At 33.0% G+C, this 14,491-nt stretch overlaps 1 protein-coding gene across 1 annotated transcript; it reads left to right on the top strand.

Moving 5' to 3' along the window:
* Positions 1-7,907: 7,907 nt before the first annotated feature.
* Positions 7,908-12,369, top strand: LOC143604627 (putative glucuronosyltransferase PGSIP8). The gene is made up of 5 exons (XM_077081047.1): positions 7,908-8,296; positions 9,575-9,819; positions 9,912-10,113; positions 11,238-11,385; positions 11,734-12,369. The coding sequence occupies exons 1-5, from the start codon at positions 8,038-8,040 to the stop codon at positions 12,275-12,277; spliced, it is 1,398 nt and encodes a 465-aa protein (XP_076937162.1). The 5' UTR covers positions 7,908-8,037; the 3' UTR covers positions 12,278-12,369.
* The last annotated feature ends 2,122 nt before the right edge of the window (positions 12,370-14,491 follow it).

Genomic DNA, 14,491 nt, shown 5'->3' with positions numbered 1-14,491 from the left:
TTAAGTGTGTTTTAATTAAGTGAGTTTTTGAAATTAAATTAAGTGGGTTTCAATATTAAGGTAGTAGACTAAAATACCCTCATTCCTATCCTTCTTAGGAAAACCAAACTTCTTATTTGATCCTTTCTCATATTATCAATTGGATTGCATTTCCAAGGGCAGTACGGAACAAAGCAAAAGAAAGTTAATAATAATAACCAGTGTTGTAAAAATCCCGACTATGCGATGGGTTATTCTTTGATCAATCGCTAGTTCACATCCCACTGATTAATTTTGGGCTAACTGGTCAATGGTCAAATCCGACCAAAATTAGGATTAATCGAACTTATTCGGCTTTTTCTGACGAAATTCTGGCTAAAATCGACAGTTTCTAGTGTATGTATAAAATTGAAAATTACATATAAAAATGTGTGTTTGTATATATAAAATTGAAAATTATACATTAAAGTCTGATTTGATTAATCTCGATTGTTAGTCCCCACCCCTCTTCATGACTAGTAATTACCGATTTCTACAACACTAATAATACTAATAATAATAATAATAATAAACAAGTTACTAGGATTAGGATACATCATAGGAAAATCAAACTTCCATCGAAGGTTAAATGAAAGAATTTCAAAAGAATTAACGTTGAATTGAAAATGGCTCAAATAAAACACAAAGAATAGTTGTTTTTTTCTATAAAATACAGAACACAACTCATGAGAATTGAATTTATTACCTTTGATTTCATGGATTAACACTTTTTTATTTCACCAGTCAATCAGTTTATAAGCTTTTGTTTTAAAAGAAATTATATATAAAATATATACAGTTTTTTTATAATAATTATCAGCTTAGGTAGTCGCCCTCTGTTTTAACAATTATGAGCTTCACTAACACGATTCATATGACGGATGCCCGTCTTATGAATGACGTTAGTGAAAATGGCATTGATGGACTGATTGTACAACATTTTTCAAACAAAGGCATCTAGTTTAACTATTGAATTGTGAGGATTGACATTCATTCTCTTATATTTGAATATCTTGTATTTGTGTCAGTATTGACTTTCCTTGAATAGTGATCAAAATGTTATATCTGAAGCATGTCGTATAAAATTATGTTCAAATAAAGCAAAACATTAAAAAATATATATATAGAAAACACAATTTGTAAATTAATATATCTTTTTAAGAATTTTGAGCCAATGAAAGTATATTTCATGTGTGTGCGGAGTGTGTACATGCTTCATACGCTTTTATATAAACTATCACTACCACCCAGGCACCCATATGCGAGTCGTTTTAACATTATAATAAAAAGAACATGGCCATGCAAATATAATTCACAAGAATGAATTTCACTCAATACTTTACAAATAATATGGATTATAGGATGGTAAAATTGCTTAGAAGAAATTTATGTAACGTTTGTAACACATGATTGACATGTGGAATAGGGAATATAATATGTTATTACGAGGGAATGAAAAAATGGGTGTTTTGTTAGTTAAGGTAATTAAATCAACGATTATGCAAGAAATCTAATTCCATTAAAACTGTTTCTTCTTATGCCTCTTCTTTTCTTCATTCATTTTATTTTCAACTAATTCTCGACGTCACCATCATTGTCGTCGCTACCACCATTGTCGTTGTCACCACCAATACCACCACATGACCGCCACCACTGCTAATGCCATCATCGCGTTGTTGTCGCCACCACCACATAACCACGACCGTCGTCGCCACCACAGCACCATTATCGACGCCGCCACTCCCGTCATCGCCCCTGCCCCTTCACCATTGTCGCCACCACTACCGCCAACTCTACCACCACCGTCACAGCGCCACCACCACCACCATTGCCAATTTTTTATTTTGGTAAATTTTTGTTATTTTAAGGCGGGGTGTTTTTGATATTTCTATTTCATTCGCGCTTTTTTATGTGTACCAAATAATATAAGGTAATGATTTATTTCATTTTTATAAGGTAATCTGACATGATAAAAAATGTAATGATCCATTTCATTCATTTGTCCATTCCATTTCATCATCCATTCAATTCCGTCTCCGATCCCAATCATGTGAAATTTTATTTTATTTATTTTTTATTTGCAAATCAAGTAAATCGAACCAAGAAACCCAATGCAAATTGAGCACACAAACATTCAACACATAAAATGCAAAACTTTAAAATAGTATATCGAAAAAAGTTCGATTTATAATTTAATTGGTTTATATTGATTACATGTTCTACCAACCTGACTTCTTGCTCCAATAACCAGGAAATGTGTCATTACGATGATTATACCAAAACCCATCCGGTGTTACTAGCCAGTAACATCTTTGAACACGAAAAATGTCTCCATTAAAACAATTAATATCATCATTAAAAAGACTGATAGTTTGAAACTTGGATCCCCACCAAAATTCGCCTTTATAGTAGGTGCCATATTTTACACCGAACCTCCAATCAAACTCGTCATTGAAAGCCAATGTGCGATTTCCCTGGTCTTCATCACCAGAAACATGAACTATAATATTATCTTGAATGTGACTGGTGACATACATCCTTAAGTCATAAATGGTATTTGGGCTCGAAGCAATGCAAAATGATAGCATTGTGAGGATGAGAACCCCATGAAACATCAAATTCATGTTTCCTTTGTATTCAATGGTATTGTGCATTTGATGGGCTTATATACACAATAAATAATAATAAACATTTATTGCTGTAATAAGATATCATCATCTTAGTACTTTTTATAATGTTATTTCTACAATATTATGCATGTTAATGTTAATATGATGATGTCCAACTTTAGATCAAATGCTCATATGTTATCACTTTAAATATTTTAGCTGTAGTGATTATTTGGCATATATTTATATCGATGATAAAACTCATTATTTTTGTGGGTTTGAATCAAATACATATAAAAGTAACGTGTTTTTTGTGAGAATCAAGTAGAGTAATTATGTAACTACATAATTACTCTACTTAATTCTTACAATTAGTACGTTAATTTCATTTGTACATTAACTTTCCCCTTATTTTCGTTATCATCGCTCCTCCACAACCTCAAATTGTTGGTGCTAAAAATTTAACACATACATGTTTTTCAATATTAGATCGTGTTATTTATTCATCTCATTATACCATTTAAACATTGTACTACATACTATGTACCTCTCAAATCCTATGTTCAGTGTTGCAAAAATCCCGACTAGTCACCGATTAATCCCTGATTAATCGCTAGTCCCCACTTCACTGATTAATCTTGGTCTAGTCGGCCAATTAATCGGTCAATGGTCAAATCCGGCCAAAATCGGCGGTTTTTGGTAAGTTTCCGACCAAAATCAGCTATTTCCGGCGAGATTCCGACCAAAATTGGGGGTTTTGCGCATAAATTTAGCAAAAACCAGCGGTTTCAAGCGAGATTCCTGCCAAAATATGTTTGTGTGTGTATAAAACTGAAAATTACATATAAAAATGTGTGCGCGTATGTATAAAACTGAAAATTACACATTAAAGTCCGATCCGATTAATCCCGATTAATCTCGATTAATCCCTGTTAATCGCTAGTCCCTACCTCACCGCCTGACTAGCGACTAGCGATTTTAACAACACTGCCTATGTTTAATGTTATTTACCTTATTGCCCATTTCCTATATTTTACTTTGTGTTTTGTGTGTAACTAGTTAAAGTTTCCCCCTTGTGCGTGACGAAAATTTTATACATGCATATATATCTACTAAATGACATACCAAATCACGTGTAAAAGTCGTTTACGATACTAAAAAACTACTACAAGCGTAATGTTAAGAAAAAAATAATGTTAAGAAAAAAATAATTAAACATCTCTAAAGTTGGCATGCACAATGCGGCGGAAAGTTTGTACATAAATATTTATAATTTAACCTGTCAGAGCAAGTGCAGAAGTGGTTTACGGTGCCAAAAATTTACTTTATATCGAATATAACTTCGTTTTTAAAATCACGTTTCAAGAAAATGTGTATCAAAATGTTGAGGGAAATAAAATAAACATAACTATGAATTTAGATATTTTAAACTAAGTTATTAGAGAAAAATAAAATAAAATTATAAACGAAAAGTTGTTATAAAATTAAATACTTAAATAGGTTAAACATTGGGATGTTATATACAGACCCCCCCCCACCCATGGTATATGTACAAGTTTATACGAGTCGTATATGGCTATACAACTCGTATAGACCATGCGCCATAAACATGTATGAAGGGAACATAGTATAGCCGTTGGCAGTCTATATGCGTTGTATAGTCTTATACTAGTTGTATAGGGCTTCATAACTCATATATAAAACATGACATGACATGACATCATACCTATACGAATCATATAGCGTTTATATGTCCCGTATAGTTCATAACTCAAGAACTCAGCCAAAAGTTCAATACCAAACCATAAAAACCATCGTTTTTAAGCTTGTTTTAATATGTTTTTACGTAACCTATCGGCTCGTATAGGACCGATTTGGCCCGTGTAGTTTTTAAGTTGTAAACTATTCGGCTAGTATAGTCTGAAGCCGTATAATTCATAATTTACGAACTATTCAGCTCGCATAGCCCGTATTTGTCCGTATAGTTCATAACTCAAGAAAACCATTTTAATTACAACCACCATTCAATAGCAACATCCAATTATTCAGCTAAAATCCAATAAAATTTAAGTAACTAAAACCATTTTAAAATCATAAAAACTCACATAAAATTATGCGAGATTAAATTGTATGTGGTGCAAGAAGAATTATCGGCTACCAGAATGGTTCGCATGACGACTTTTAGAAGACCGGTACATCGGAAACTAAAAAAGGAGTAGAAGAAGAAGAAAGTGTTTATACAATCAATATAGCCCTATACGACTCATGTAGGGCTTCATGGCTCCTATAGAGATCTATAAGAGGCATAGAAACACAAACTGACACATCCCCGACACAATTCCGAGCCCATACGAGTATACGAGTCGTATATGACTCAAATGGTGTCTGGATAACCAAGGTGGTGTCCAAATTTCACATGCCTTTCAAAAACCATGTTTTAAACAATTACTACAATAGTTGACAACGCGAAATTGTTACGGTATTAACGCAAAATTATTATATTTACGCAACTTATAATACAAATATAGCACTCTGGTAGTCATTACAACCACATCATGGTGAGATTGTAGAAAAAGACATTACATTAAAATTGTGATCCTTTTGAGCAATATGATAATGTTGGTATTATGGTATATGTGTTCATAATTGCACTATGAGTAACCACAACAAGAATAAGTCATGTTTGCAATAATTAGTATTACTTGCAATAAAGAGTCTACGCAATTTCTTTTAGCTTAAATTGAACAACCTATAACCAAATCGACCTAATATAAATGCCGTTCAAAAATAAAAAAAAAACTAATATAAGCAATCGATTAACCGAAACCTAGTATGGACCAAAACTCACCCGCGCACACGCTAATTAAATTGTAGAAAATGTTTTATTCTTATGACTAGCTAGCCTAAAGGGAGTGCGATCGGACATTCGGAACAATCCAGTCTTTCGAGAGGTCTACAATTATTAAAACAATTGGGCATAATAATATATATTTTCATATATAACTTTGTTTTAAAATAAAAGCTTACGAAATGACTGATTGGTATAATAGAAATAGTGCTATTTTATAAAACCATAGGTCATAGATTCAGTTATTTTTACGAGTGGTGTTCTTTTTTTTTTGTTGGGTGGGTGGGTGGGGGAGAACTTTTCTTTGTTTTCATATGACCCATTTTAGTAACTTTTTTTTTTTATTTTTTCGATTTTTGTATGTATTTGTCTTTGAAATGGAATCCAACTAATAAAATTGTCGAATTATTTATCACATAACTATAAAAAATATTGGTTTGACTTCAGTCAAAATGAACAAAAACTTCTTAGCCATAACAAATCATAGGAGATTTCGTGATTTCCTAAATCTTCATTACTAATACTGATTATGTTAACTCGTATAATACACGAATTTCTAACTAGCTATTTTATATAGGAAAAGAAGTATTTGAGTTTTTCTTTTTAACGTTTCTATGCATTGATTTATTGGATTACAAATGGTAAATGGAGTAATTTGTTTTTGATAAATTACTAAAGGACCCAAATTGATGCATTTTATAGTTTTTAACTCTATAATTTTCAAACCATGAGTTAAGAGAAAAAGAATCATTTTATGACCCCTCTTTGCATTATGTATGTTTTAAGGTTGGTTATTTTATAAAATTGGTGTCGTGTACGTTGTTTATTTATTTATGCATGTATGTATTATGTTCCAAAGTGAAATAGCTTTACAATTTGGTTTAATTTGTTTTCAATTAAAGTTCACAATAAAAAAATTGTTGATTTATTTATTTTTTAATAATAAAAACACCTAGAATGCTCTCACGGGAATCCGATGTCATCAGACCTAATCCACATAGATGTGCTTCATTCACGCTAGGGATGACAATAGGTTCGATCTCATACATGCGAAAATTTTAAGTCTTAATCCCATACCCGTCTATACGTCGGGCTCGGGCTTTTTACCATCCTTATTCATCCAGACTCAAACCCATGAATAAACACATTCGAATCCATGACGTCAAATAAAAAAAACCTTTATGACAACCTAATGTATCACTTCAAACCAAGTGGAAATAACAAAATTTGTTTGAATTTTTTACATACTATTTTATTATTATGTTTTTACGTGTCAAACTAATTATTATGTTTTCAAGAAAATTCACAATTCAAAATATTAATTAAAAATATTAATTATAGTATCATCTATATTTAATGCTTTGATCATAAAAAGAGTTGAAGCATTTAATATATTGTTTAAAATAGCTCCAAAATATGTAAAAAGGAGTAAACTCTTTTAACAAAATTGATTTACCATTAATTACTCAATTAGTCAATTGAAGTTATCTAGTTAGATGACTAGATCAGAAGTATGAGTTTATCAAATGAAATTTTTCTTGATCTAGTAAAAAAGTTTGTATTAAAGTTTTCTAACAAAATACTCTTTTACTAAATAAACAACACTTTAAAGAAAGATAAAACAATACAAGGATGGTTCTTTTATACAACCATACCAAAATAACAAATGTAATTAACTAAGTTATCATCATTCTTGATCAGAGTAACATTCCTTTCCCACCTACTTGTATGCCTGTTAACTTTTGTATATCTTGTCTATATATTTTTTTAACCGATCAACAAATCCATCAGGCCAACGTCCGTGAACACTCGTTCAAAAACACGATAGTGCGGTGAGAAAAACCCGTTCAGTTCAAGAATCCAACTAGTAAACGTCACTTACTCGCCTAGTCTTTTATCACCACCTGTTGCCATCGAAACTAAATGATGGGGCAAAAATAAAACCCGTGTCACATGGAACACAAGGTTTTTCCCTTATCAATTATCACTCTATCACAAACTCATTGGCAAACGGGTTTGTATATCTTGTATAATATCCTACTAGTCTTTGTTTCTTTTTTTTTTGAACGACGAACTTCTTTAATTTCATGTCGTAATTTGTTTAAACCCCAAACCCCTTTCTTGTAAACCTGTGTGTTTAAAGAATTTGCTTTTAACAATGGACCAACAGTCTAACACCCCCATTATTCTCTTTATTCTAATCTTCCTCCCCAATAGATCGAAATAATAATAATAATAATAATAATAATAATAATAATAATAATAATAATAATAATAATAATAAACCAGACGTATAAGATTAGTCCAGTTGTACCCTACTCCGGTGGGATGACTCCCTAAAAAAAGTAAAACCTCAAATTCCAATAATATAATAATAATAATATTATTATTATTATTATTATTATTATAATAATTTATTTAATAACAATAATAAAATTTCTATACCAAATTTTAATATTTAATACAAAGATCACCCTCCTTATTTACACCCTTCAAACCATCCATCTCCTCTCCAACAATTTAACTCTCTCATTCCCTCATACAAGTGTAGATTAATAACATATGGCGTGTCCGAACCCAACAACGTCGTTGGCGTTGTTCGTGTTAACAATCGGGTACGCTCTAAACATTGTTTGGGCTGCTACAAGTCACACAAATGCGTATGCAACCATGATGTACATGGGGACACCAAGGGACTACGAGTTTTACGTTGCGATAAGAGTCATGTTAAGGTCTCTTGCTAAGCTTCGAGTCGATGCGGATTTGGTCGTCATTGCGTCTAACGACGTCCCGACTCGTTGGATACATACCATGTACGTTTGTTTAATTACTTTGTCTTCTTTGCTAAGGTACAATGGCATATATCATATATGGCGTAGGTTAACGGCTTGTTAAACTTTCTATGAAAGGCATATATATATATTCTTGATATAAATGCTTGGCATTGAATCTACGATATGTTTATAATATAACGTATGTGGGTTTTTGATATTTTGTCATGAGCTAGAATATCGGATAATGTTTAAGGTAGTTGGTCATATCATGTGTCATATGATTCATATTTGGTGTTAATGAATTATTATGGGTTTTAATTAATTTTAATAAATTTTGATGATGTAAGTATTAGACCATCCGTAGTGGCCTCCGTTGTGAGGCAAGTTTTGGGCCAAAACGAGGAACACACAGCGCCCCCCCCCCCCCCCCCCCCCCCCCCCCGGTGTTGTGAGCTTTGTTTTGGAGGTGTTTGTTGTATATACAACGAGATGTTGTGAGAGAGAAGGAAACAATAGTAATGATTGCAAGTGGGGTTTTGAAGGTTTTTACCACTACGCCACTTTTTGCAAAACTAGCTATTGCTGACGGGGACCCCACGTGTCATACCCCCCCCCCCCCCAATGTGCTTAGTTTCCACTGCGCGTGGTCTTACTATGTTGTGTATTGTTAGTAAGAAACAAAATTATTGAGTCGGGTTTTAGCAAAAAATTCTCTATTTGTTGGGATAGAGGTAATGTGTTTCCCATCTCATTGGCCATTGCTGTGAGTGGGATTATACCGGGTACATTTAATTTAGTTTGGATTAGGTGAGTCCAGGGCCTGCCTTTGGGAGGGGCGAGGAGGGCGGTTGTCCTAGGCCTGATATGTATTCTTAATGAAAGAAACCAATTTATTACCCAAGTACTCAATTCATTTAAGCCCATTTTGTAAAATGTATTGCACAAGCCAGACAGACGATAACCCGATTACCCAATTTAAACTCGTTAAAAAGCTTAACTGTTTAACCCCAAGAAAATGTACACCCCTTTATTTATTTTTGTAATTTTGTTTACTAAGGGCCTATATTTTTACTCGCCCTTAGCCTAGGAAGTTTTAACGATTCTCGAGAAAGACCCTGGACGAGTCTTATTAGCTGTGAGTGGGACTATACCTGTACATTTAGTTTAGTTTAGGTTTATTAATTAGCTTGAAATGGGATATTGGGATATAACATGCCATATTTTTGGTCTTAGTGGGTCATAATAATATAATGTTAATGCTAACAATCTCAAATTAATAGACCTAACTAATAGTAATAATAATTCTCTTAACAGGGAAGAAGAAGATGGTGCAAAGGTGGTGCAAGTTGAGAATCTAAACAACCCATACATAAGTGATACTAGTCATGACAGATTCAAATTAACGCTAAACAAGTTGTACGCGTGGAGCTTAGTCGAATACGAAAGAGTCATCATGCTTGATGCTGATAATCTTTTCCTCCAAAACACAGATGAACTATTTAAATGTGGCCAGTTCTGTGCAGTATTCATTAACCCTTGCATATTCCATACAGGCCTCTTTGTGTTACAGGTATATATTAATATATATATATATATGTGTGTGTGTGTTTTCAATATTCATTAAGTTTGTTTTAACTAATGGTCTAATATGAATATTTGCAGCCGTCGTCGAAGGTGTTTAAAGACATGCTACGCGATTTAGATAGAAGGCGCGATAATCTAGATGGCGCCGATCAAGGGTTTATTGGCGGTCACTTTCCGGATCTTCTTGATCAACCTATGTTCCATCCACCCCTTAATGACACTAAACTTGATGGTACATTTAGACTCCCTTTGGGTTACCAAATGGATGCTTCTTATTATTGTAAGTCATTTAAACTTGTTTGTACATATATAGTACTAGTTAATGTTTTCAGAACCGAACTGGTCCACTGGTTGTACCGGATTTAAGAACTGGATGAGGTCTTAAATAATATAGAATTTAAAACTATATATGTAGTTTCAAATACAAAACAAAAATGGATATACTTTATATATTGGTGAATTTAAAATTCAAATAAAATATGAATAAGTAAATAAAATAAGTGATCAGGAAAATGGGATTTTGGATGGAAAAAAAAGTAAATAATCCCGGTCCGGTTGGGTTGGTTAACCGGTCAGTAGGACTGTAAACAAACCGAACGAACACGAACATGGCCTTGTTAATGCCCGTTTGTGAAGAAAATAATGTGTTCACGAACGGTTCACAAAAACTTACCGAACGAGATTTATGTTCGTGTTCGTTCATTAAGGAAATTAGTGTGTTCACGAACGGTTCACGGACACAAACGAACACAAATAAAATCAGCAAAGCCTAGAGATTTAGATCGATGTATTCATCACTGTGAATAATGAAAGTCTGTAAACAAATCGAATGAACACGAACAAGGCCATGCTTGTTTTCGTTCATGAAACACAGACACTTAATCGAACAAATATTTATGTTCATGTTCGTTTATTTAAAATTGGACATTTGTGCTCGTTTGTTTAAAATATAAACGAACATAATTGAACAAAGATAAACGAACATATATGAACAAATGTAAATGAACACAAACAAACATAAACGAACTTAAATGAAAACAAATTAACAAATATAAAACCTTTAAGCAGATGACTTATTCAGATAGTATTTAATTATTTTTTATTAATACATAAACGAACATAAATAAACAGACATAAATGAATATATATATAAATGAACATAAACGAACGTTCATGAACATGTTTGTTCGTTTAATTAAACGAACACAAATTTTTGTTCATGTTCGTTCTTTATTAAATAAACAAACATAAACGAACTTCCTACCCAACGGTTCACGACCAGTTCATTGAATGTTTGGTTCGTTTACAGGCCTACCAGTCATGAAACCGGTACCAAGTACTAACTACGCTTCTTATGAAACTAAATAATATTCAAGTTTGTTGTTTTGCTTGATTGTGTTGAAGATCTAAGATTAAGGTGGAGTGTACCATGTGGACCAAATAGTGTGATCACATTTCCTGGTGCATCATGGTTAAAGCCATGGTATTGGTGGTCATGGCCTGTTTTACCGCTCGGCATCCAATGGCATCAACAACGACGAGAAACAATCGGGTATATAACAAGTACAATATTTTTCACAACAATATACTCCCTCCGTCCCAGCCAAAGTGTCGTAGTTTGAAAAACACAAAGTTTAAGTTGGATTAAATTATTGTTCTCTTTACTTATCAAATGACAATAATGCCCTTGGAAATTGGGTCCATCAATATTGCTTATTAATGTTAGTTGTGTGTGTTTAAGGGTAAACTTGGAAAACTTGAAAATTGACTAATAAATTTTGAAAGTGTATTTGTAATGAGACAAATAAAAAAGAAAATGTGGACACTTAATCAGACGGAGGGAGTAACATTTATTACATTATCTTGTTTCAATATTTTATATATATGCGTAACATGACAGGTACGACTCAGAGATGCCGTCGGTACTAATCCAAGTTATAACTTACCTATGCGTTATAGCAATAGCGCGCTTGACTCGTCCAAATCTAACAAAGCTATGTTATCGCGGCGCAGACAAGAATTTAACTATAATCCAAACAAGTCTTGAAGCTATAGCCATATTATCCATCATCATATCATATGTCCTCCCATTTATGCTAGTCCCTCACACGGTCCACCCTGTTCTAGGGTGGACCGTGTACTTAGTAGGGTCTTTTGCACTCTCATGTCTCACCTCAAATGTTTTTCTTCTTCCATTACTACCGGTTTTGACGCCTTGGTTGGGGATTATAGGAGTCCTTATAGTCATGGCTGGCCCGTGGTACACGGATGGTGTTGTGAGGGTGTTATCAGTTTTTGCATACGCGTTTTGTGCTTCACCGGTTATATGGGTTTCAATGGGGAAAATTAGATCATCTCTTCATGTTTCACTTGAAAGGGAGGGTTTTTTGCCTAGCCGACTCGGCGAGTCAACTCAGTCTAATGGTTTTAATAAGTTATATTGACATCAAACTCTGTAGAAATTTAATGGATTAACAATTTTCTAGAGATTGTTCATGTATGTAGAATTTGATGAAATGTGTGATTTTTTAAACACCAACAAATTTAAGTTTAGTTGAATATTTGCAAGTCAAATAGGTAGTTTATGATTAAAGATTTTAAATTATTGTTAGTTTGTAAGCAAATAATCAAACAATACAATGTTTGGTAATTTTTGGCTCTAGTTGCAACTGATGTTATCTAATAAACTTATGAACATGAACAAAAACTTGTGTTTATTTAATTAAATGAACGAATAAACTTATGAACATGAACAAAAACTTGTGTTTATTTAATTAAATGAACGAACATGAATACATGTTCCGTTCATTCATTTATGTTCGTTTACATAATACTAGAAAATAATTAAATATTATTTGCATTTTGTATCACCGTAATATCTAATTAAATATTACTTGTGAATTGCATGCAACCCGCATATAACTTCAAGCAAAATAACCCCAAATGCGTAAACGTCAGATTTTGTTCTCCAAACACTCTTGTTAGATGATTGGCCAGACCACTTGATTGCAACAACTCTCGGTGGCTTGTCGTTGAGGCATGTAGCCCTTGAACACCTCACCACCGAATCCACCACGTCCAATGGCGGCATGTTTGGCCTGGCAACTGGGATGGGGGTGCGGTTTCCTCTTCAGTTGCGCGTAACATGCTGTATGTATAGATGATTGGTGGGTCTTATATAGTAGCATCCACTGTTTTGGGATGCTGCATGAAGCTAGCTAGCTAACCATCAATTTCATACTGAACATAACACAAGAATTAAGTAGAAATTAAACAGACAATATAGGTAAACCAATCATGTGCCGAGTTGATCCAAGAGTTTCGGTTACACTTTGTACTTGACGGAAGGGGGGTGACCAGTGGCGGGTCCAGAAATTTTATTCAGTGGTGGAAAAATCGGTAAAGAAAACAATATAAGGAAAATTTGTTTCTTTGTTTAACTGTGCAAATTTGTGTTTACAATCTTTACTATCGAAAAACATCTCTTAACCGTTACAATTGCAATGCAAACATATGTTAACTCTATTAATCGTTACGCGGGAGGAAATGAAACATGTTTCCTTGTTTGCACTATAAGTCCATAACCCATGCAAGATCGGCAATAACGTTCAAGTTAACAAACCTTTGATCTTTTTTTCTTTTCTTTGTTTATAAGTAAAGCTTTATTCATGTGAATTTTAAATAAATTTCATTTGGATAATATAATATCAACTATTAGTTAGTATGAAGTTATATTTTATTTAAATTTTAAAACGTTAGTGGCATTACATACGTAAATCAAAAATAGTAAATAAAACTTGTTAGATACAATTATGATTTTCAAATAATAATAATAGCAAGTGTGTTTATAAAAATACTAATAATTATGAAGATAAGATTAAGTTGTTAAAAACTTAAAATACAGACTTCTAATTAACCTAAATAAACCTAAAAGGATGATAAGATGGATAATTGTTAGTGGAATGGATAATTGTTAGTTGAGGTTGAATTGGTTAGGGAAGCTAAGCTCAAGAATTTGGAGGGATGGGAAAAAAGATTAATGGAGGCATATTAAATTTAGAGATCATTTCCATAGTAAAATACACTAATATTAAAAATCTGAGTGGGGTCTATACCCCCCCCCCCATCAAGTGCATCCGCCACTGGGGGTGACGCAACGCGATGAGAGACAAATTAATATAACAAGTCAGAGTGGTATCTGAAAGGCGGAACTTAATTCCTGATGAAATGATGCATTCAAAAATCAAAATTAACAAATTATGATTTGATTTTAATTGGTTTGGATCATATACTTAAAAGTATTTTTTTGAAAAGATCAGCTAAATAACGGCGGGTACTCGTTTTAAATATGAATATTTAGACTAATATAAGAAAATAGGGTTGTTTATTATACTACAAATTTGGACCGACCATTACAAATTAAGTTTGGATGGTGGACCTTGGCCCACCTTTTAATTAACGTGACTACATTTTACTTAATATTTAATACCCAATTTTTTTTTTCGTCTTATGCCCAAAAAATTTTAATGATTCTGGAAGATGACCATGATGATATCACAAACAACTAGCCAACTAGGTGTTGAACCAATTTCCATCATTTAAAGTCTCAATTTTGAATTCAACGATTTTTCTCTAATTCTTGTCAATTTTTATAGTTT

Source organism: Bidens hawaiensis, unplaced genomic scaffold (genome assembly GCF_021521415.1).
Source record: "Bidens hawaiensis isolate Kalapana, Puna unplaced genomic scaffold, B.hawaiensis_p1.1 tig00066021_1, whole genome shotgun sequence".
In the NCBI taxonomy this organism is placed as follows: Eukaryota; Viridiplantae; Streptophyta; class Magnoliopsida; order Asterales; family Asteraceae; genus Bidens; species Bidens hawaiensis.
The sequence above is the reverse complement of the archived record's forward strand: the minus strand, read 5'-3'. Positions and strand labels throughout refer to the sequence as shown.